This window comes from Oryctolagus cuniculus, chromosome 15 (genome assembly GCF_964237555.1).
Source record: "Oryctolagus cuniculus chromosome 15, mOryCun1.1, whole genome shotgun sequence".
Lineage (NCBI taxonomy): Eukaryota > Metazoa > Chordata > Mammalia > Lagomorpha > Leporidae > Oryctolagus > Oryctolagus cuniculus.
Window position 1 is genome coordinate 44055241 of NC_091446.1, and position 23088 is coordinate 44078328.

Consider the following 23088-nt stretch of genomic DNA (forward strand, 5'->3'; position numbering starts at 1 on the left):
AATTAGTGTTGCCTGATTAGTTAAGCCTCTTCTGTCTGCCCTTTAAAAGGTCTCCTTGGTCCTTAACGAAGCGGACATGTTCACCGAAATTTGTCTTGGTGCTTCTTGGCGAAGATGCCATTGCCCCACCATCCCGGCAGGGCACGGGCTTCGCAGGTCGAGCCCGCACCAGCTCCTAGGGATGTGGAGATCCAGATACCTGCTGAAATATGTTTTATTGAAATGCTATGTTTTGAGGGGCAAGAATGCTTGAGTGTCTAATTTCCATGGAATGTGTAGACTACCTTTCTACAAGTAAGGAAAAATCTCAGACATCAAGTAACCCCATTATGCCTCGAATGTACTCTAAAAACAAAATGCTGCTTACCAGGTGTCTAATGTTGAACCTTTCATATTGCTGAATTAACTATTTTTTTTGAAAGGCAGAGGGTCAGAGGGGTTGGGGAGGTATGAGAGAGAGAGAGAGAGAGAGAGAGAGAGAGAGACAGATTGGGGAGAGACATCTTCTATCTGCTGGTTCATTCCCAAATGCCTGCAACAGCCAGAGATGGGCTAGGCTGAAGCCAGGAGCCAGTAAACCTGGTCCAGGTTGCCCATGTGGATGACAGGGACCCAGGTATTTGAACCACTATGTGCTGCCTTTCCTACCTTAGCAGGAAGCTGGATCCTAGGGGAGGAGCCTGACTCCAACCTGGCACTCCGTGGTGTCTCCGTCTCCCAACTGGGGTCTGAAACCTGTGTTTCAAACACTCACCCTGATGTATTTTTTTTTTTTTTTTGACAGGCAGAGTGGACAGTGAGAGAGAGAGAAAGGTCTTCCTTTTGCCATTGGTTCACCCTCCAATGGCTGCCACGGCTGGCGCGCTGCGGCTGGTGCAACGTGCTGATCCGATGGCAGGAGCCAGGTACTTATCCTGGTCTCCCATGGGGTGCAGGGCCCAAGTACTTGGGCCATCCTCCACTGCACTCCCTGGCCACAGCAGAGGGCTGGCCTGGAAGAGGGGCAACCGGGACAGAATCCGGCGCCCCGACCGGGACTAGAACCCGGTGTGCCGGTGCCGCTAGGTGGAGGATTAGCCTATTGAGCCACGGCGCCGGCCCCTGATGTATTTTTAGACATAAATTCCTCTCCTCATGGAACCCAAAAATCAATCTATAGGAAAACGTCACATAGAACTATTTTCCCATGGAAGAATTTCCACAGGTTAAATGAGGTAAAAAGTTGACCTTCTGCATGGAAAGCAATTGTCAGTGTTACAAGGTCCAGTACTTTGGGTTTGGTTTACTTTTAATTACAACACAAAGCTCAGAACTGTTATTTACTGCTGTCAGTATTTGTACATTATTCTTGTTTTTTTTTATTACAAATAAATGTTTCGGGAATTATCCACATTTTATATTACATTCTGAATTAAATGCTCTTCCGAAAATATCTGTGTTGGAAGGCATACAAAGGATACGTCTTATGTCACCAGTACCGAGAATTAGATCAGAATCTATATGGAAGAATGTTTCCCATCGTATACGTATACCCTTTGTCATTTACACCTCTGATTACAAACAAGTACACTTTGAATCACAACACTTGCTACCTTGCCAGAGGCTGCTGCTGCCTTTTCTTTTACTTCAAGTACAAAAAGTGTGTATTCAGAAGCAAAAGTGTGCGAGGTGTTGTTTTGGTTTTGTGAGTGGTATTAGTGTCCCTGGCTAAATTTAGATTGCAGTAAAGAATTCTGTGATGCAACTCAGTTTTAATTTATTTCTATCTACATTGTTTTGGTGTTAAGGGATGATCAAAGAAAAGAGTGAGTATTGATGGTTATAATACTGTGTGCCCAAGAGTGATCATTAAAAGGTTGCTGGTGAAGGTTTAGGGAATGAGTAGGGATTCAGGTGTTAGGTAAATATGTTGGTGATTGAACACATGTATGCCTGTTAATGGGCGAGTGACCGATGGGCAGACAGCATGCTGGAAGCTGTCATTTTAGGGACCAGTGTGCGGGTAGGGATGCGGCCCCAGTGGGTAGAGGTGGGGCGCGGGGCGTTATGGTGTTCAGTGTCCTGCAGCCCGGGTCGCCTCCCCCTTCTCTGTAACGTCTTTTCCTCTTGAAAGTTCGTGTCAGGATTTCTTCCTTGTCATTCCAATGGGAAGATACATTGCTAACAGTTGGGGTTGGGGAGTAACATATTTAAAGGCATGATTCGATTTCAGGACGAACTTTCTGAAGATTCAGAATGATTTTTAACCCCTGCCCCTTCCCCAACCACATTCAGCAAAAGGCAGCAGCGAGGCCCAGCGGCGAACCCCTCCGCAGACCACCTGCTCAGGTGGGAGGCATAACAGAGCAGGGCAGGGGCCTTCCAGGACCCGCATCCTTTACGGCTTTGGCCGGAAAAAGAGTTCGTGGAGCTCAGCGTGGAAGGGGCAGGGTAAGGAGTGACTAGCAGGGGGCGGGCGGCATAGCCACACTTCGCGGGGAGGGGGTCAGGACCCGCACCCGCACGCCACTAGCCCGCCGCCAGCCCGAGGCACCCTCGCAGGCGCGCACTCGCTCGCCTCTACCAGGAGGCAAGTTTCTTCTCCGCCAGCCCGAGCCACCTGTGCGCCGCGCTCCCGCGGGAAAGGCGGCGTGGGAGCAGCGCGGGCGCAGTGTCGCCGCCGCGCGCCCGCCTAGCTCCGTGGGTGAGGCTGGCGGTCAGCGCGCCTCCGGGTCTCGGAGCCTTCGGCCGCCACCGCGCGCGCTGCCCTGCGAAGCCTTCGCCACGCTCCCAGCCCGACATCCGCGAGCCTGGTATGCTCTGCAGCCGGCTGCCGCCTCCTTGCTCCGCCCGGGGTCCTCCCTGGCCTCGCCCTCCCACCTCCCCACCCCCAAAGTAGTGCCCCCGCCTTGCTCCGCCCGCACACCCCGGAGCGCGCCCCACAGGTTTTCCTGGCCGTCCGCTCCCTCCCACACCGCGGGTTTCCTGGGGCGTCCGGCGCCAGCGACCCGCAGACCAGCCGCTGCCTCGGAGCTCCCGACTTAGGTCTCCGCCTCCCGCAACCCGCGCTGCGCCGCGGCTGGCGCCCACCGCGTTCCGGGTTTCCTGCCGAGTTGGACCTGCTGCCTGGCTCATCCCCGCACTCAGCCTCTTCCCGGAGCGCGGAGAAGTGGAATCTGCACACTGAAACTCTCGGTGGCTGGAGCCGGCGGACTGGGCATGCTCAGAAGCCAGGGCTGGCTTTGGTCTCAAGTAGGAAGCTTTTGCACTCGCGAGGCAGCGGCGACTTTGGGGAAAGTTGATCCGAGAGGGGAAGCGGCCCCGAGACGCGAAGCAGCAGCAGGAAGGAGCCCGCGGCAGCCCGGAGGAGCATGGGCACCCTGCGCGACCTGCAGTACGCGCTCCAGGAGAAGATCGAGGAGCTGAGGCAGCGGGATGCCCTCATCGACGAGCTGGAGCTGGAGTTGGACCAGAAAGACGAACTGATCCAGAAGCTGCAGAACGAGCTGGACAAGTACCGCTCGGTGATCCGGCCGGCCACCCAGCAGGCGCAGAAGCAGAGCGCGAGCACCGTGCAGGGCGAGCCGCGCACCAAGCGCCAGGCGATCTCCGCCGAGCCCACCGCCTTCGACATCCAGGATCTCAGCCATGTGACCCTGCCCTTCTACCCCAAGAGCCCACAGTAAGCAGGGGTTGCGCGCCGGGTCGGTGTGGCGCCCTGGCGCTGGGGAGCTGCGGTTCTCTGTGTTGTCTGTCGGCCCCCGCCCCTCCCGCTTGCCTTGTCTGTCCTCATCCTCAGAAATGTTTCATTTTCACCGGCACTTCTTGTCGGGCTGTGCACGTTTCTCAGAGCCAGACTCGCTGCAGCTACGTTGCCTTCGTGTCTTTGTCAGATGTCAAGGTATTTTTTTTTAAAAAAATGCATATACATTCACGTATACCACCTGCCTTAGGCAGAGTTTGCGCCCCAGGTGTGTGCGACCCGTGCGTGTGAGTGATATGTAAAAGGAGGAATAGAAAAAAGGACGAAAAACAGAAAACACCTTGTCTCCCCAAAGCCCAGGCAAACCTGCCAGCAGGAAAACAGTAAGTGCAGGCTAATCACACGTGAAATGAAATGCGTCTGCTCTCACCCTTACTTTCCATGCCTGTGTGGCGCTCCTGGGTTTCTCTACGTGCCAGCGCTTCACGCCAGTACCCTTCAAACCTGACATTCTGTCATCAAAGTGTAAAAGATCAGTCTGTATGCATACAAAAGGGAAGAATTCTTGATTTCTTGAATCGGATGACATTTCCAATCCATCCGTGAAAGCCTAGTCTGTTGATTTTTTTAAACATATTTTTTCCCCATAACATCCAGTGGAGAACGGTGCTTGTTTTCCTTTAAGGGGTTTGCATAATGTCACCAGTGGGGCAGCTCCATCTCCCAAGGGGGTTGCATGTTTCCAGGGTCAAAACTAGAAGCATACCTTTACCTTTATTTACAATGTGGACACATTGTTTGCTTGACTTCTGGCTGCTTCTGCAACCACTCTCATATTGTTCTAGCATTTTAAAGAACTGTGTTGTTCTGATGTCAGTGGGCTTCATAACTTGGGTGGAAAAATTGAATGAAACTTGTTATACAATCCTCAACTCAGAGTCCATGTGGAGAGCAAGGCAGGGGGAACACGAGGTGAACGTAGTATCAGAGTGAGCACCCACATGAGTGGTTTTTTGAATTAATAGATGATGGCATAATTGAAAGAAAACCGAAGACTTTACTACTCCATTTCTAACTGTATCACATTGGCTGGATGACACATGTTACATAATGAGTCACAGTCTCTTGAAGCCCTCCATAAACACAAGAAGTTAATGCAAGGAGAAAGAGTCAGCACAGGATTTTTATGCCCATTTCTCTACTGGATGGTTCAGTCATGAGTATGTACTAATTACAGTTTTGAAAACTTAGGGCTGTACCTAGGTGCGTACACACGTGTTGGTTCCCGTGGGACATGTGCTGTTTCTCATGCAAGTTTAACTAAAGGTGGACGTTTGAAGTCTGCCAAGGGGCTGGAAATAGACAATACAGGTAGACATTCTTGAGATCCTGTCTTTACTGAGTTGCCTTGATAATTTAGCAGGCATAGATTTCCCTTAGAAACCTAAAGTCTCCGAATCCACCTCAACTTTGTCTAGTAAATTAATTTGCAGTCCTGGCGTGCTTGCCTGTTTGAGCTAACGAGGTACATGGCCATCTCTCTCGGGCCAAGCTTTGCATAATGAAAAAATAACTGAAAGATGAACTCTCTGCGTCTTTAAGTATCCTGTAGGACCTCATTTTAGTATCTTCAGGACTTTGGAGTGACACAGAGCAAACTAGACTTTGATAAACATACTATTTTAATAGGTTTTATAATGAAGCATGATCAAGCCAGCTGAGAACTCCAGTTAAACATTCTGTTAGAGAAGATCTAAAGGAATCTAAGCAGTAGGGAATGAACTGTAGAATGTGGTGAGTTTTAGAAGCCTCTTGGTGCTTGGCATGTAGGATAACTAGATTTGAAAAAAACAGGCCATGGTAGAAAATGAAATTAGTGTGGCAAATCATTCACAACATCCCGTTATAATCAACATGTTATCTTTTGAACAATGGGGCGTGTTCTGATATTTGTTTGACAACTTGCATTTTAAAGAACTCTGCTATTAAGGTATTCCCATGATCATTTTGGTGATTCTGAAGGATTATATTGAAGAAAATTATAGAATGTCTTCCAAGCTTAAATAATTTTGGAAAAACATCTGTTCTTTTTTCACACTTACATAAAGAAAACTAGAATAAAACTGGCTTGAGTGGTAGCTGTGTACCTTACTTAGGGAAAAAGAAATACATTGTATGCAAAATGATTTTATCTCAAGTCCTGTGAATGGCTGTACAAACCTTGCAAGTCCAAGACGACTTCTTTTCATTTCATTTTATCTCACTGTGAATAATTTGTTTACTCAGACATATTGGCAATAAGTGTTTGTCTTTATATTTCATCTTTTTGCTACTTAAATTTAGTCATTTTCTTGAGCTTACACATGGATTATTATGAGTTCAATTAAAATTGAAACCATCCAAGTAAAGTCTATTAAAGTTCATGTGCACGATTCAAGATCATGTTCACGGTTGTTTTCAGTTCTTTTTCCATTATATGTAGGTAACTGCCCAGTAATTGTTCTGTTCAGTTATCATAATGTATTGCAGATGTGTTTGTCTAGTTTTTGTTTATTGTTGACTTCCGGGGGCTGTAATTCTTTGAAAATTCTGTTTTCTTTGTTATTTTTGATCACTTGAAAATAGTGGAAAATAGAGGAACTTAATAATGTTAGTCATAACACTTTTGATTTGGAATTTTCCCCTTGATGTGGAGATTGAAGAGAAGCCTCTGTCAGATTCCAGCACAGAGCCAGGGTGCTCCTGCTGCACCTACACGGTAGTGGTGGTTGCAAGTGCTGGGAGAATTTTGTTGGTCTCTTTCACAGCCTCTGTGTACAGAGGTAGTCCGCAAGCTCTTTTTATGTTATGAATGACAGTCAGAGAGCTGTTGTAGTAAAATGGAATCTATATTTCACTGCTACCCTATAGATACTCTGGAATGTAAAACTACCAGATTGAATGTTTTAAAATAAATTGAGCAAATCAACCCATACAAAGAAAAAAGAAAAAAACCCCAAGCACCCATTATATGGGATCAGATAGCCTATTGGTTATATAGAGTGGTTCTTACAGACTTTTAGAAGTAATTTTATTTCTTGACATTTCCTTGCTGAAAATAAGACTACAGTAATTTAGAAGATCCAGTCTCTGATACTTTACCTATTGCAAATATTCCCAAACCTTTTCCATTTTGCTGTCACAGTGCTCCTTGTTATTTGGTTGGAATAAAAGACTTGAATTCCTATCAACAGTTGTTACTGTTCATGTTTTTGTCAAGCTGTTGCTTTTCACCCCAGAGGCAGCTGAATTTCAGAGAATGATGACAATTTTTTGTTTGTTTCACTTTTTGATTGTGAAGTGCAATGGAAGAGCTTGGGATGAAAAGAAAAATATGCTTTTCTTTTTAAGGAGTATTACTTTTGAAAACATCTTCTAAACATTGAGAGTAATATGTCTCAAATTAGAAAGATTTCCTGAAGACTCTGTTGAATTCTGTTGGAAGATGAAAGAATTCTAAAATTCTGCTATATCTTAGATGATATATTAAAACAGGATTCTTTAAAGGTAGGAATTAAATTCCAAATGTGCCCTTTAACTCAATTCAGTACTTCTGTGGGCTGGTCTCCAGGTGCAAAACAGCATAAAGTAGAGGGGAGAGAGATACATAGGTCCTTCCATCGAGGGGTTATCAAGGGGTTAACAAGATCACACAAGTAAATATTCTGGAAATTAGAGTAAGGTGAGTCAGAGAGGTGATAACTAAGGTAGTTGACATTTAATGTTAGCCTATCAGAAATTCTTGTGGAAGTGAAGGTTTTTTGAAGTATTTGAAGGATGACCATGATACAGGTGATTGATCACGAGGTGACACTGGGTGGGGTGGGAAGGGCGGGGGATACTGTCTGTGCCATTTGCAAAGCAACAGAAAAGGAAAGCATCATGTCTGGATGATGGCAGCAACTCGTGGCTGTTCTAGAGTATCCAAGGAGGGATGGAGAGGCGAGTTTAGGCCAGTGAGAATGAGGCTCTCGATCTCTGTGAGTTTATAAAGTATGTGAGAGGGCATCTCCACTTGACTTGGGAATAATTAAGAATCGTGTGTGTGTGTGCACGTGCATGCAAGCGAGTGTGCGTTTCACAAGTACTGATTATTACCCACTAGTAAAACTCTGAGTTTTAGAGTACTGGTCCAGGCCTCTATCCCCGGGCAGCCCAGTCCCAGTGATAATTATAATTATACTAAGTAGGTAAGAACATTTAATTTAAGCAGGCAGCAGATGACTAAAACCCTTAAAGAAACCAAGTTTCCTTTTCCACTGACTTTCACGTGTTCCCATTGAAAATAATCTTATGCCACAGACCAGCACTGCACATTCCACACATACACACGCAAACTGGACATAGATGAAAATGGAACCTGAAGTTGGCTTTTGAAATTCATCTTCCCTGTTTGCATGGAGGAGTTAAATTCTGACCTCACATGAGCCTGACAGTTTCCAGTTTTAAGTTTGATCGTTAATTTGACATTACAGTCTATGCAGCAAAATGAAAGTTGGCGAAGTCTTTATAAAAATGTATGAGACCAGGTTGCTTAAACTCTATTAGAGTGTTTTGAAGCACAGTCAAGTTGTGTGCCCCTAAAATAGGGCTTATAATGAAAATACTGACAAGCCCTTAAATATAGTAGCTCTGGAGACTGCCTGAGAATATAAATGACCGGCTTTCTTGCTCTACTGGGCCGGACTTCTAACCTTCCACCACTTGTTATTTCAGCACAGAGTTGGGTTTGGATTCCTAATGGAAAAGGGTAGAGGAAGACAAGACGATGTTTCTTTCTATTGTTGCTGTTTGTAGGTTAGAAGGCATATGGACACATTCTTTTTTCTAGTCTGCCTAGCAATGGAGGGTCTCCATGGTATCCTAGCAACCATATTCGAACACTAGACTGCTGCTCTTTCTGCCATCTCCACCATAGGTGCTGCTGCCCATCTCGAGAAACTGGGCCTGTGGCTCACAGTGCAGACCCTCTGCTTGCCGAGAATCCAAGGCAAAGTCACAGATACGCACACGCTGGAAACAGCATTTACCAGTATGCTCAACAGCTCATTATACAATCACATCTGTGGCATTTTGAATCCTAATCGGAATTGTGGAACTGGTGCTGTTTGCCACCCCTTCGCTGTCAGTCCCTCTCTGCTTCCTCACATCCAGCCTTCTGACACCAGTTCTACTTCCCTCTCACCATCTTCTGCCACGACTGTGTTCCTCAACATCTCCTTCACATTTCCTGAGGAGTTAAAAGTGTGCAGCCTGTTTGAATCCTCTAAGTATAATTTTGCTTGTAAGAGCAGAGGAATGTTCTCCTCCAAAACTGTCATGTAAATATAAACAAGAGCACAAAAACTGCAGCTACACAAAACAGATGTTTAACACAAGGTGGGACTAATAGTATGTTCTCCAAAGTGTCTTGTTTCTGAATGGGTTTTGTAATTACAGTTATTAATGAAAAAAAAATAGCAAGAGAGTAGAATGCAAAGAGATGTGTATGGGGGTGGGGAGACAGGCAAGGACCAGACAGGACGAGTTGTTAGAGCTATGCCATATTGGCAAGGAAGTTGGAAAGGGGAGATGGTGAGCTTTGTGGGCGAGTAAATAGGCAGTAAGACTGGAACAGAATTTGCAGATAAAATGGTACTTTGTGCACGAAGAGGAAGTAGTGTGAAGCCTTGCCTCCTTACAAAGCCCTGATGAGATAATGGCAGAAAATCATGAAGATATTTTCCCTTACACCAGTGCTTGCTTTGGATTCTTTGTATTTTCCCTTTGAATCTGCTGTCATTGAGGGCTTGGTGGGCTTTGTGCATCAGCATTGCAGAGGAAAGGGAGGAGAGCAGTAAGTCAGTGTGCATCACCGTTTCTGGATTAGGGGGTCCAGAATGGCACTGGCCATCATCGTCGTCATGGCAAACATTTATGGAGCACTTAACTGTGCTCCAGGTATGCTATTGCACCTAATGTGGATCCCATTTCACAGGAATAGAATACTGAGGCTCAGAGGAGTTAAGTAGCTTGCCCAGGATCACCCACATTTAGTAAAAGTCTAAGCCTGAATTTGAAATTCAGAGACTTTTCCCTTAGCCACTAGGAGGATTTGGCACTTACAGGCAAATATAGGCTATTCTCACGGGAATATCTGTTCACTAATAATTAAATAGGAAGCAGAAGTACATTGGGAAAAGTGGAAGAAATAAGACAGTGGTTCCTAAACTTTGCTGCATGTTAGGATCATCTGGGGAACTTTTATGAAAATCCCATGCCTCAGTTTTACCCCAACCCAATTAAAGTTAGAATGTCTAGGGGTAGAAGATAAGTACCAATATTTTTTTAAAGATATCTCAAGTAATTTCAATGTACAACAAAATTTGGAAACCACTCTTACAGGAAGACAACTGGGTGTATGTATTAGAATACATTTTTCTTCTAAAGAGTTCATTCTTTAGAGGTTTGCAGAAGTAGTAATGCATTTTTTTTGCCCAAATTATAGCTGTTCACTATGTAGTTAATGTCTCAGAGTTTATTCTCCCAAATAAGTAGTCGCTATGCTACCTACCCCATTGGTTCTCATCATCCCTAGCTGCATGTTAGAATCATCTAGAGGACTTCAAAACTATCTTTACTGGAATCCTCTCTCTGGACAGTCTGATTTAGTTGCTCTGAGGTGGACCTGGTGTATGGATATATTATTTTAGCTCCTGATGTGATTCTAATATGTGGGCAGGAGTGAGCACCTTTGCCATAGCCTATTCAACTTTGTCTGTTACAAGTTACTTGAATTCCTGTTCTTTGGGGAAATTGCTTCTTTGGTGCTTTCGGACCAACCCTAACTCCCTGCTGGCAGTGGAACCAGGCAACTCCAGCTCTCCAGTCCCTGCAGCATCTAGACCTGTCAGTTTCACTGTGTTATCTGTGGCTGCCTGCTATGGGACATGCCACAGAAGTGGCAGCAGCTGTCTTTAGTGAGTGGGCACGTTTCCCCTTTCCTGCCAGCCGTGAGTGCTGGCCACTGTTCAAATGACCCACATTGGGATCAACCACCCTCCCAAGTTTGTTTTGCAGTCTTACTGAGGGCAGCTGCCTCAATAGCCAGTAAGACCGTTTGGATTCCAGCTGCTGCTATGCAGTATTAAGTCGATGAAGGTAAAACAATGATCCACACGCACCTCCTGGAAGAACAGTACAGGGCTTGTAGTGCCTCTGCTTCTGGTATGTTATGTCTCTGCAGCCAGCTACAGCTTTTTTTTCCCCTACAGATATTTTATCCTTTTAAGGCAAACAGCCTGAGCTCAGGCTGAGGAGTACTTTCGAAGGAGGCTTCAGAGAAAGCAGAGCGAGCACATCAACCTCTCAGCCCACATGCCATACGGTGGCCATGAGTTAACAAATCTGGACATTGCTGCCTGTCTGGTGAGAGGTTTGAGAAGACACTTGCAAGCAGAGATCTTGGAGCATCCCTCAGAAGAGCTCCTGGTGGGGAGGAGAGGAGGATTCTTAAGCCTTGTGGCCAGACCTCACTGTCACCCCTTTGTTGCCAGCTCTTTGTATGTCAAGGTGTTCTAACTCCTCAAGGTGTTCCTCATGTCCACTGATAGGAGTTGCTTACACTTGTAATTTAATCATGGTCTTCTCAGGTGAGAATTAGTCAATAGAGCACTTAATATTAGCAGTAAAAACAGCCAATATAATTTTCAATACTTTTTGGTAAAATTAATCTTGAATCAGAGCCAGTGAGGAGTTTGCTTGTCAGAGCTTCTTCCTTCTAAAATATGAAAATGTATTCCCCTGATAGATAGCATGTTACTGTAGAGGACATGTAATAAGGCTACCCAGAAGATTAGGAACATTAATTACGAAGGGAAGTTAATCATAAGGAAAGTAAACACTTTCATTATGAACTGTGCATTTGTTATTGGATCTAAATGGGAGAGATGTGAAGAATTAACAATAAAGAAACATGACCAAAAGCATGTGTTCACTTAACTACAGCTTTGTGGTTGAAAGCAGAACAATGGACAAAGGTTGGTATAGGACACTGGAAAAATATCAACCTTTGGAGTTGCTTTTTATTCTAAGATATGAAAGTGTGGGAGCAAGTATAAAACTGTTAAAATTTAGTGCCAACATGTGCTGCTTTCACCTGAGTCAAAAAGAAAACAATGTTGATTATCCTTTCATGTCTAAAGATCGTAATACAAATTAAACTTAATCAGGATTACCTTAAGACAGATGTAACTTCTGTTTAGAGCTGGAGTAACTTATGCCTAGACAAAGCATAAATAAATAGCTTAAGTTAAGTTTCTAGGGTTGTAATAAATGTTCTTGATCTTCGAATGTTCGGTTTCACTTTCTCACTTCTAGAAAATCCCTGCTCTTAGAAGTAGCATGGTACTTCTCTGAACATGCAAACATTCTGAAGTAGCCAGTCATTAATTGCATTGAATGTTAGTGATGAGAAATACACCCTAGTTAACCAAAAATACTTTTGTTATATTCTGGAGCAATTATGTTAGAGGGTAATAATATCAAACTTTCACCAGATCTGAGCAAACGACGAATGAAATCATGTGAGGGGAAACATTGTCTTTTCTGGACACACTGTGCATCCCCTTAGTGGTTCAGCTTTATCAATAAATTATGTTTGTGACAGGACTTCTAGGTCTGGAATGAGAGGAATGAAAAAAGGATTGTCATGACAAGAAGAAAAATGGGAATCCCAAGTCTGATCCCTCTGTTACAGATGTACTCAGGGTGCATGGGTTGTCCTCCAGTGCATCTGCAGGTGGCTGGCAAACACACTGACAGGGAGCACAGCTCTACACTGGCATCTCCAGAAGACACAGTTGACCTCCATCGTTGCTGACTGAGTAGCACATTTTGTGTTATGGCAAACCAGAGGAAATGGCCATAGATTAGCTTTGTGCAATTTGACCACGCATTGCTATAGCCTTTACAGTGGAATATTAACTGTCTGAAAGTGACTGGTACCATTTTGCTAAGCCTGTGATGGTAACTGATTATGTCAGTTGGGGGAGAAAAATAGTAGGCAGCAGAATAAACCCTAGAATGTATGTTACATGTACTATTGGAGAATGAGACTTTGGGTGAATCAGGGTCTTCATTCCTTAAAAGAACTGTTTCAGCTCTGAATTGGTAGAGGAAAATCTTTATCTTCCCCCAATAGTGTATGAGTGCATGAGACAGTGCAAAATGAAAGAACTGCTCAACATTTCTAGTCATTCACTTAATACTTAGCTTAAAAAAATGTAATGTTGAACTCAGTCATGCATTTGTTTGTTATGTATCGTGTTATAAATCTGAAAAGCTTTAAAAATATTGTGAAAGAAACTTTTTTTTATAGTTGTAGCCTTGATAAGGAAATAATCATTCTACTTTTCTTCAAATTTTCAGTTCATTTTTTGTTCTTTGTAAAAGGAAAATATGACATGAAAAATTATAATTTGTCTTATTCTGCCTTCCAGATATTTTAGCATCACTTAGTATGGAGACCTGTATTCTGTTTTTGGGAAGCAGAAACAAACAGGAAGCAAATGAGTCCATGTTTGTATAGCACTGAATGGCATAAAACTAAATGGAACCTCTTTGAAGTCATACTCTAGAGGGATGGCAAATAAAAAACAAGCTCATTATTAACTTCTTGTAAACTTTTTATATTTGGAGAAACTTCAAAAAGTTCATGGAAAACGGAATTAAAAGATGTATTTAGAGGAGAGTGTTTGATAGATTCTCGTTAATGCACAGTGTTGGCTCCAGTAGTTGGGTCCCTTTCAACTACCCAGAGGACCCTGCATTGAGTTCCTCACGTCCAGCTTCAACCTGACCCAGCCTCAGCTGTCGTGGGTGTTTCGGGATTGAATCAGCAGATGGGAACACTGCTTATCTTTCTAAAGAAACGTAGTTTATTCTTATGAAAAGGTTTTTGAAATCTAATGAACATTTTCCATGAACGTTTGGAAGACCCCTACTATATATTGATTTCAATATATATTTTGCACCAAAATAGTTATTTTTAATTCCATGTCCCAGATATTTCATGAATTTATATACCCTCATATTTTATGAATTCATGCATCCTTTCTCTTTTCATTGCTTTGCTTAAGGTGTTAACATGCTTATTTCCTTCTCTGTCACCTTTGATGAGAAAACACTAGCCTAAAGAAACTGTTTTCTTTTTGATAAGCAACTGCTAAGTCTATGTCCTTAAAAATAACAGCAGTTAATGAGAAAACATCCAGAAATGGATATTTTAGGCACCTAAAGCATTATGCATGTGTATGTGGCTATTGATTGGAATGTTGATAAAAATTATAAGAAATTATTTTAGAAGATCCTGATATTTGAAAAGTACCCTCTTATTTCCATCAGAAGTTATATCTCATCAATAACATAACCATAATCATTTTAAGCAACCCAACGATAACTCTTCTATGCCTACAGAAATGAAGATATCGAAAGAACCAATATGAACTATTTGGCAAAGCTACCATTGTTAGGTATGCAGAGAGGCAGATAAAGTTGAAGAAGCACATTGTTTGAACCTTCTTTCTAGCCTAATATTTAAGAATCCTTCAAAAATCTTGAGCAAAATGGAATGAAAAGATTGGTTTATTATGTGGTGCAAAAAGTTTTGGAATCATGTATACAAGCATAAAATCAAAGCACTGCTCATTGCAGAGGCTGCTTCTCTGCTCAGCTGAGCCCCTCTCATCTGTGGCTTGTGTTTTGGTGCCACCACTGAAGTCCTATGCCATGTAAGTCATCTATCATAAAGGAGCAGTGCTCCATCTTCTGGATTCCTAAGGGTTATTGTCAGAGTGATGGATGGAAAATGAGTCAACTATACATTTATTTGTCTTGGTGAGAGTGGGATTCTCTGCAGGATGGACTTAGAGGTTATTAAATAATAGCGAGGTGAACTCTTGCTAGTGAGTTTTTAAATCATCTTTGACAGTGTTTCCCTCCTTCTTGACTTCCCTTAACAGATTTCAGTACCTCTTTGTGTAGTTGAGTCTGTTGGTTTATCATCAGGAAGTGGGAGAATATAATATCTAAACCTTCTCGATCAAACTAAGCTCAAATTGTTCATTTTTTTTCTTTTTCTGGACATGAAAAAAACAATTCTTCACAAAACTCCATTATAAAATGAGGGCTACAGTTGTTACTGTTGTTATTGGTCAATCATTGGTGCTGTTCTAATGATAATTACTGAAAATATTTGTCTTGTAACATGTCATATATACTATCATTTAATTCTCACATTAATCTGATAATATAGGCACTGTTATCCAATTATTTTAGATGGAGAAAATGAGAAATTAAATATCTTAAACAAGATAAAATAGTGGGCTGACGTGTTCTAATGGAGATTGGTGTGGCCCCAGAGCACAGGCTCGTTCTGTACGAGGGTGCTCCACAATGTTCATGCAAAAATTGAATTAAAAGTGAGAGTTAAATTTGGAATGTATGTGCTATGAAAAAAACTGCATGAATTTCAGAAATCTTTCTGCACCGAAATAAGCTCATTCTTTACTTTCATTTTTCCATAAACTTAATGAAATGCCCTCCTATATGCAGTGCTGTTTAGGTATTTGTTCCTACAATTAACTTTTTAAGCAGAAGTCCTATTTTGTATTGCTGGGTACAGTTTTATTCCTTTGTGTGGTTCTGTGGTGATTTTTTATATGCCATCTTCTCTCATACCCATCATGGCCATGGGTGCATTCTGTTTTGGAGACCAGCACACCCTAGTATCATGATGGTTTCTCCTTAAACTAATAATGTATTTCTGGTATATTAAAATCACTATCAAATACAGCTACTCAAGCCTATAGAATACTTTGCTGTTTTATATGTAGAAATTTCCCCAATTTGTACTTGTGTATTTTGATTTGTATTTTTTATTTAAGAAATGTTGAGTGTCCTTTGTTTGTCCTCAGTGAATCCATTTCCCATTCTGCAGAAATACTCCCTCATACCAGTGGTTCATTTTCTTATTCTTACTCCCCCAATATTAGCATCCTTAACTGAGTGTTATTAGAACATTTATCAAAACCCACATCATTCCTTATTCTAGTATTTAATAAGGCCTTCTATGAATTGGTTTTCAGTTGTTATCTAATTTTTTTTGGTCAAAACATTTACTAAACCTAAGGCGCTACTGTAGGGTAGTGCTGTACTAGGTATATATTCTTACCCACAAGTTGGTGGTGACTGGAGAGTAGGTGCTCAAAAGACATTGCCTTTTGGGGCTCTTCCCATATGGATTGTGCCTAGCGCATCTGGGCTGGAGTCCTGTTCCCAGGCCTCAGTGTTTGTGTAGTTCTGTGTACTTTTCCTTCATGCTCACCAGAGATTGAATTTCTTTTTTTTTAAAACTTTTATTTAGTAAAGTTAAATTTCCAAAGTACAGTTTATGGATTACAATGCCTCCCCCCCCCCATAACTTTCCTCCCACTCGCACCCCTCCCATCTCCCGCTCCCTCTCCCATTCCATTCACATCAAGATTCATTTTCAATTATCTTTATATACAGAAGATTGATTTAGTATATATTAAGTAAAGATTTCATTAGTTTGCACCCACACAGAACATAAAGTGTAAAATACTGTTTGAGTTCTAGTTATAGCATTAATTCACATTGGACAACACATTAAGGACAGAGATCCCACATGAGGAGTAAGTACAAGTGACTCCTGTTGTTGACTTAACAATTTGACACTCTTGGTTATGGCGTCAGTAATCTCCCTAGACTCTAGTCATGAGTTGCCAAGGCTATGTAAGCCTTTTGAGTTCCCTGACTTTGATCTTATTCAGACAAGGCCATGGTCAAAGTGGAAGTTCTCTCCTCCCTTCAGAGAAAGGTACCTCCTCCTTTGATGACCCGTTCTTTCCACTGGGATCTCACTCGCAGAGATCTTTCATTTAGGTCCTTTTTTTTTTTTTTCCCCCAGAGTGTCTTGGGTTTCCATGCCTAAAATACTCTCATGGGCTTTTCAACCAGATCCAAATGCCTTAAGGGCTGATTCTGAGGCCAGAGTGCTGTTTAGGACATCTGCCATTCTATGAGTCTGCTGTGTATCCTGCTTCCCATGCTGGGTCGTTCTCTCCCTTTTTTATTCTATCAGTTAGTATTAGCAGACACTAGTCTTGTTTTCTGTACTATAGTCATTATGTGGTTAATATCTACTTCCCCAGGAGATAGTAGATTTAAGGGAAAGAAGGCCAGTGTCTCTGTTGCTCATGTTATATTCCTGGAGCCCAGAACAGGACTGGCACACAGCAGATGCTCAAGGATTCTTTTTCAAATGAAGGACAAGATGAAGCCTCTTCATGTTGCTGGCCCTCAGATACTTCATCCTTTAAATTTAAGATTTTGAAAATTGGCAGCTTATGTCACTGGGCTCAGCAGAGCTTCAAGGCATGTTTAGTTTGGCCAGAAAAGGATTGTCCCAGTGTTTGAGTTTGGATGCTTTGCCAAGCCCTTGTAGACTGCCTGGGCTCCACAGGTTCCTCACAGTGGCTGCTGTTCTGTGCTGTCTTCATCTAGCCCATGCCCATTGTTTGTATGCTCTTTGTGGCCTCTGAAGGAATTTCAGCTTTTTAAAATGTCATTATTATTTTTTTGATGAGAAGCAGAGACAGGTGCGTACACACACACACACACACACACACAGCAAGTGCTCCCATTCACTGGCTCAGTGACTCCCCAGATGCTGGAAAGGGACAAAGCCAAGATCAGAAACTCTATCCAGGTCTCCTACATAGGTGGCAGAAACCTAATCACTTGAGCTATCACCACTGCCTCCAAGGGTATGTATTAGCAGGAAGCTGGAATCAGGAGCTGGAGCTAGGTATCAAACTCAGACACAAGTCTTAACTGGCATCTGAACAGCTAAGCTAAGTGCCTGCCCCTAAATTATTGTTTATTTAGTATTTCAGTTTTTTCCCCCTCTGGGTTTGCAAAACATTGAAAAGTCCTTTCTAATTTGAATAATCTGTGATTATTTAATATCTTTGTATGGAAGCACACTTGTCCTCCAACTCTAATAAATGTCTGGTCTCAAGCTCTTCAACATAAAACCTTATAAATTGGTTAACCTTGAAAAGTAAGTGGATTGATTGCCAAGAAATACTAGCATGGAGTTAATGGAAATAGTTACAGGGGAATCTTTTCTATTTATTAATTTCAGTTGCACACAAAGCCAGAACTCTCATTCACAAAATCCTTTCAAACTTAGAATAATAGCTTGCTAATTTTGACTATTCAAAAAATTCTCATCAATCGTAATATTATGAGATGGTAGAAACCATCAAACTCATGATGAAATACTTTTAAATTATGTGTGTAACTCAATACTAACCAGAATAAAACTGGGAAAAAATTAAAGGTTGATATTATTTGCATATTGTCTCTTAGCTATCTAGCATAGAATCTGAGAATACCAATTCCATTAAAAATATCATTTAAAATTTATGCAGTCACTTCTGTGAATGTCTGAGGTTATTTTTTCTGGAAGGCTTATTTGTTGAATAAGAGTGAAGTTTGGTAACAGCTTGTGTTCATTGACTAGAAGAATCAGTATGTCTGTGATTTGATTCATGCCTCCCAATGTCTGTGCGAATAGAGGAGAACAGCACATCTCCATTTTATGATGAGAAAATTAAGGGTCAAAGAGGTGATGTCATATAACCCAAATCCAGTAGTTCTTAAGTAACAACAGTATATTGTCAGAAGGTTATGGGATTCAGTTCAACTCCTTTCTACCCTATGTACAGCATTAATGATTCATGTCATTGCTTAAAGAATCCAGTGAGTTCTGTGGTTCACAGTGTATTTAAGGAAATTAAAAGGAAGTAGTCTTGGGGCCGGCGCCGTGGCACAGTAGATCAATCCTCCGTCTGCCGTGCCGGCATCCTGTTTGGGTGCCGGTTCTAGTCCTGGCTGCTCCTCTTCCAATACAGCTCTCTGCTGTGGCCCGGGAAAGCAGTAGCAGATGGGCCAAGTGCTCCGGCCCCTGCACCCACATGGGAGACTGGGAAGAAGCACCTGGCTCCTGGCTTCAGATCAGCGCAGTGCGCTGGCCATTGCTGCTATTTGGAGAGTGAACCAACGGACGGAGGACCTTTCTCTCTGTCTCTCCCTCTTACTGTCTGTAACTCTATTTCTCTAATAAATAAAATATTTTTTAAAAAGGAAGTAGTTTCAGAACACAATATTTAAAGCAAATACAGGCATTGTTTATAATTCATTTATTTCATCTCTAACCAGGTACCTGATATTGAATATTTCTAAGTATCCATTTCCTATTATATTGTCTGTGGTATATTGCAGCATACACCACAGTTAGAGGTAATGTTTTAAGTTCCTCATAACCCAAAACATAGTATGGGCTCAATAATTTATTGTTGAGGTTACCATTACTATCACTGTGTTAACTGATTTTTGTTACTCCAGTGTTCATTATTAAAGTGATACCTCAAAACCAAACTGAGGAGCATGAGATGGAAAGACAGGTTTAGTAATGACAAGATCCTGGAGCAGAACCTACTGCAATCCAGCCTGGCTTTGCTGGATATGACTCAGAGAAAGACTGATAGAAAGTATCCTATATGACTTCTGTGTGTGCTAACCTTAGACAAGATATGAACATAGGTAAATTTGCAGGTCCACAATCAGTTGATTTCATTCAACAGGCAGTTGTGCTATAGAGAAACCCAGAATGGACTGGCACAGCTTGAACTGAGTATAGGGATTTAAAAACTGTGTGGAAAATTACCATGAGGGCAGTGTTGTGGCACAGTGTGTTAATCTGCCACTTGTGACATGGGGGTCCCATATTGGAACACCAGTTTAAGTCCCAGCTGCTCTACTTCCAGTCCATGTACCTGCTAATGTGCCTGGGAAGGTAATGGATGATGGCCCAGGTCCTTTGGCCCCTGACACATATGTAGAAGATCTAGATGGAGGTCTTGACTTCTGACTTTGGTCTGGGCTAGCCCAGGTTGTTGAAGCCATCTGTGAAGTAAACAAGCAGATGGAAGGTCTCTGTGTCTGTCTCTATCTTTCCCCGTCAGTCAGTCTACCTTTCAAGTAAATAAATAAATTTTTAAAAAAATAAAATGCTCCCATGTTGGTGCAGGGACCAAAACACTTGGGCCATCTTCTGCTTTTTTTTAAAAAAAGATTTATTTTATTTATTTGAAAGACAGAGTTACAGAGAGAGGCAGAGACAGAGAGAGAGGTCTTCCATCCACTGGTTCACTCCCCAGGTGGCTGCAAAGGCCGGAGCTGAGCTGATCTGAAGCCAGGAGCCAAGAGCCTCTTCTGGGTCTCCCATGCGGGTGCAGGGGCCCAAGGACTTGGGCCATCTTCTACTGCTTTCCCAGACCATTGCAGAGAGCTGGATCAGAAGAGGAGCAACCGGGACTAGAATGGGTGTCCCTATGGGATGTCGGTGCTTCAGGCCAGGGTTTTAACCCGCTGCGCCGCAGCGCCGGCCCCAAATAAATAAATCTTTAAAAAATTATGAAAGGAGTGGTTTTATCCCTTAGGAAAGCTGTCTGCGCTCTAAAATAAAGGAAAATATTTAGTAGTCATTCTTTGCATATTAATTTATATGAAATCTTGATCATATTGTCCTTAACATCCATTTTAACACTTAGAGCCATCATAGATATAGATTATGGCATTACTGGTCTGACATACAGTTTTAAAGACCCGCTTGTTAATGATCTGATTTCAGTCCATCAAAAATACTAGAGCAAAGTGGCTTCTCTGTTTCCTGAAATGTTTGTGTAGAAGTTGTTCACTGATGGATTTCTGTTTGAAAACCATTCATTCCCAACTTGAATATTTGTTGGTCAGACCTGAGAAACTACCAGATGCAGAACGTGATCTGAGCCGGTAATGCTTTCTGTTAATGAATGTGATACTGTGTCTCAGGACGTCTTTTCAAAACCAGGATGATTGTGGGTGATAACAATCCTGTTAGTCTGTGAAGAACATGTTAATGATCTTGGACAAATTCTTGACAGTCACGAAGATGAGCTGATAATGGAAATCTTTTGAATAAAAATAAAAATTCAATTCATTTTGAAATGTGTCATGTAGTACAAGACAGTGTTTTAACAGCTGCATTGAGACATTACCATGCTATAAAATTCACCTGCTACATGTGTAAGTAAAAGATTTTTAGTAAAATTATTCAATTTTGCAACTGTCACAAAATTCAGTAGTGGAACATGTCCATGACTATTAGGACATGTCCATGACTATTAGAACATGTCCATGACCCTCTGAAATTGTGGACCACTTGCAGCCACTCCCTGCTCCATCCCTATCTCCAGGCCACCACTGGTCTGCTTTGTGTCTATGATTTGCCTTTTGTATACATTTCATGTAAACAAGCATCTTGTTTTGCAAGTGATATCAATTTACTTGCATGAAAGTATGACATCAATTTATGATTTATTCAATGAACTTTAGAATGTTAAGGTTGTTTTTAGACTCAGGGCATTTGCTGTTACATTAAACATTAAATCTTACAAGTGTTGGAAAAGTTCAAGTGGCTTCACTATATTTTTGTCCACCTTTTTGTTTTTTGGAATACTATAGAGACTAGGAGATTTAGCTTTGTAACTGGATGTGATATATTAGCACAATAATGACCTGGTTAACAGTAACAACAATAATACCATCTTAGTATCAGGTTGCCATTTATGAAGTACTTACTGTGTTTAGGCACTTTACTGGAGGATTAGTATCCATTTTTTTCTAGTCCTCATAATGGTTCTGAAAGGTGAAGTATTTGCTACATTGTAGAGGTAACAAAATTAAAGCAAACTCAAAGAATAAGTAAATGATTTGCTCAAGTCCATAATGCTGTGTAGGTCCAAAGTTTGTGCTTTGGACGGTCATGCTAAGAGTTACATTTCCTGAGATTCCAGGTACTTAGTGGATTATACAGCTTTGTACTTCTTTCTGTTTTCTTCAGCACTAAGATCAAGCCTTGATGTCCTCTTCCAACACAGAATTTTGGCCTCCTATACGTAGTCTATGTGGAATTTGAAAAGAAAGCAAGTTAACAGGTTCAAGATACGTACCAGACCCTGAGATGAACATAGGATTGATCAGGGAGCTGTTTGTGACATGAGGGAGATTTCAGTTATGAAATACAGGCATGAATGAGTGTACATGAGAGGAATGTAGGACCTGAGAACTTTGCAAGGTGAAAGAAAGGGAAAAATTTTAGTTTTTCACATGTGCCTGAAGTGATTTCATGAATAAAGTGGAAGTTTTGATTCAGACTCTCTTTAGAGTGGAGACTATTTTAAAGGAAGTATCCTAATGGCTTCTCATGCCAGTGGGGCTGAAAGCAGATGAAGGCTAAATGGTCTGTAACGCAGGGGGTCCCGACCCCAGTTAGACATCACTCTGTTTTACGTGGCAACAGCTGACTCCACTTTGTCTCACTAAAGATCCTGGCTTGCCACCTGGCTGGCTGTGTTCCCCAAAAGCCTTTGCTCTGATGCCAGTCTATCCTGCCTGGTGCAAAGGCTTCTGGGTTACAAGCCAATCGGGGACATTGCCAAAACTGTTGCTTGTTCAGCAGTGAAATGAGGTGGCTCTGTTAGCTTGCTTTCTTATTGTGCAGGTACCAGGAACGAAGTTTCTGTTTGAGAGGATAAAGAGTAATCTTACTCTGAAGATTCAGTGGGGATTGATAAAAGGGATTTCAGAGATGATAAACCATTTCATAATGATTGCAGTAAGCTGCAGATTCAAGCTTTGGTTGCACAGGTGGTTGTGAAACGTAACTTCCTTTGGCTGAATAAGCAAAAGTGAGGGATGTTTGCATGTGCAAACCAGTTTTGACAAATATATTAGTACAAGATAATTAGGAATGTAAAATTAGAAGTCTGCCTACATACCCATTTCCTCCTATGCTAAGGGTTTTGAGCCATTTCATGAAAATGCATGTGGTACAACAAGCAGACCGTAAAACATGGTGCAGGCTGACCCTGTTTCTGTGTGTTTGCTTAGATTTGTAGAATCTGGAAGAGTGGGCAGAGCAGCATAGACAGAGTCTGTGTGCTTCCCCATGGTCTGGGCCTTCTCAGCAGGGCGAGCATCACCTGGGAACTGGCTGAAAATGCAGATTCTCAGGCAGCCTTCCCATTTATTTGAATCAGAAACCCTAGGGCGGGGCCTGGTCACCTGTATTTTAACTATCCCTCCGAGTGAATCCTGGAGTGTGAGCAGTCCTTTAATGATAGGGTGACAGTATAGCACTGTACAAGGCAGACCATACCGTAAGTACAGCTGCAGGCATTCATCTCACAACCAGAACA

The 23088-nt window shown here is 42.1% G+C and overlaps 1 protein-coding gene across 3 annotated transcripts in view; it reads left to right on the top strand.

Annotated features, from left to right (window-relative positions):
• Positions 1 to 23088, top strand: part of PRKG1 (protein kinase cGMP-dependent 1) — a 1363231-nt gene that overhangs the window by 76817 nt on the left and 1263326 nt on the right. For 2 of the 3 annotated variants that reach the window (XM_008269904.4, XM_070056974.1), the window contains exon 1: positions 3347 to 3661. In XM_008269904.4, the coding sequence (XP_008268126.2) occupies positions 3351 to 3661 (311 nt within the window). In that variant the 5' untranslated portion in view covers positions 3347 to 3350. 3 annotated transcript variants of the gene reach the window in all.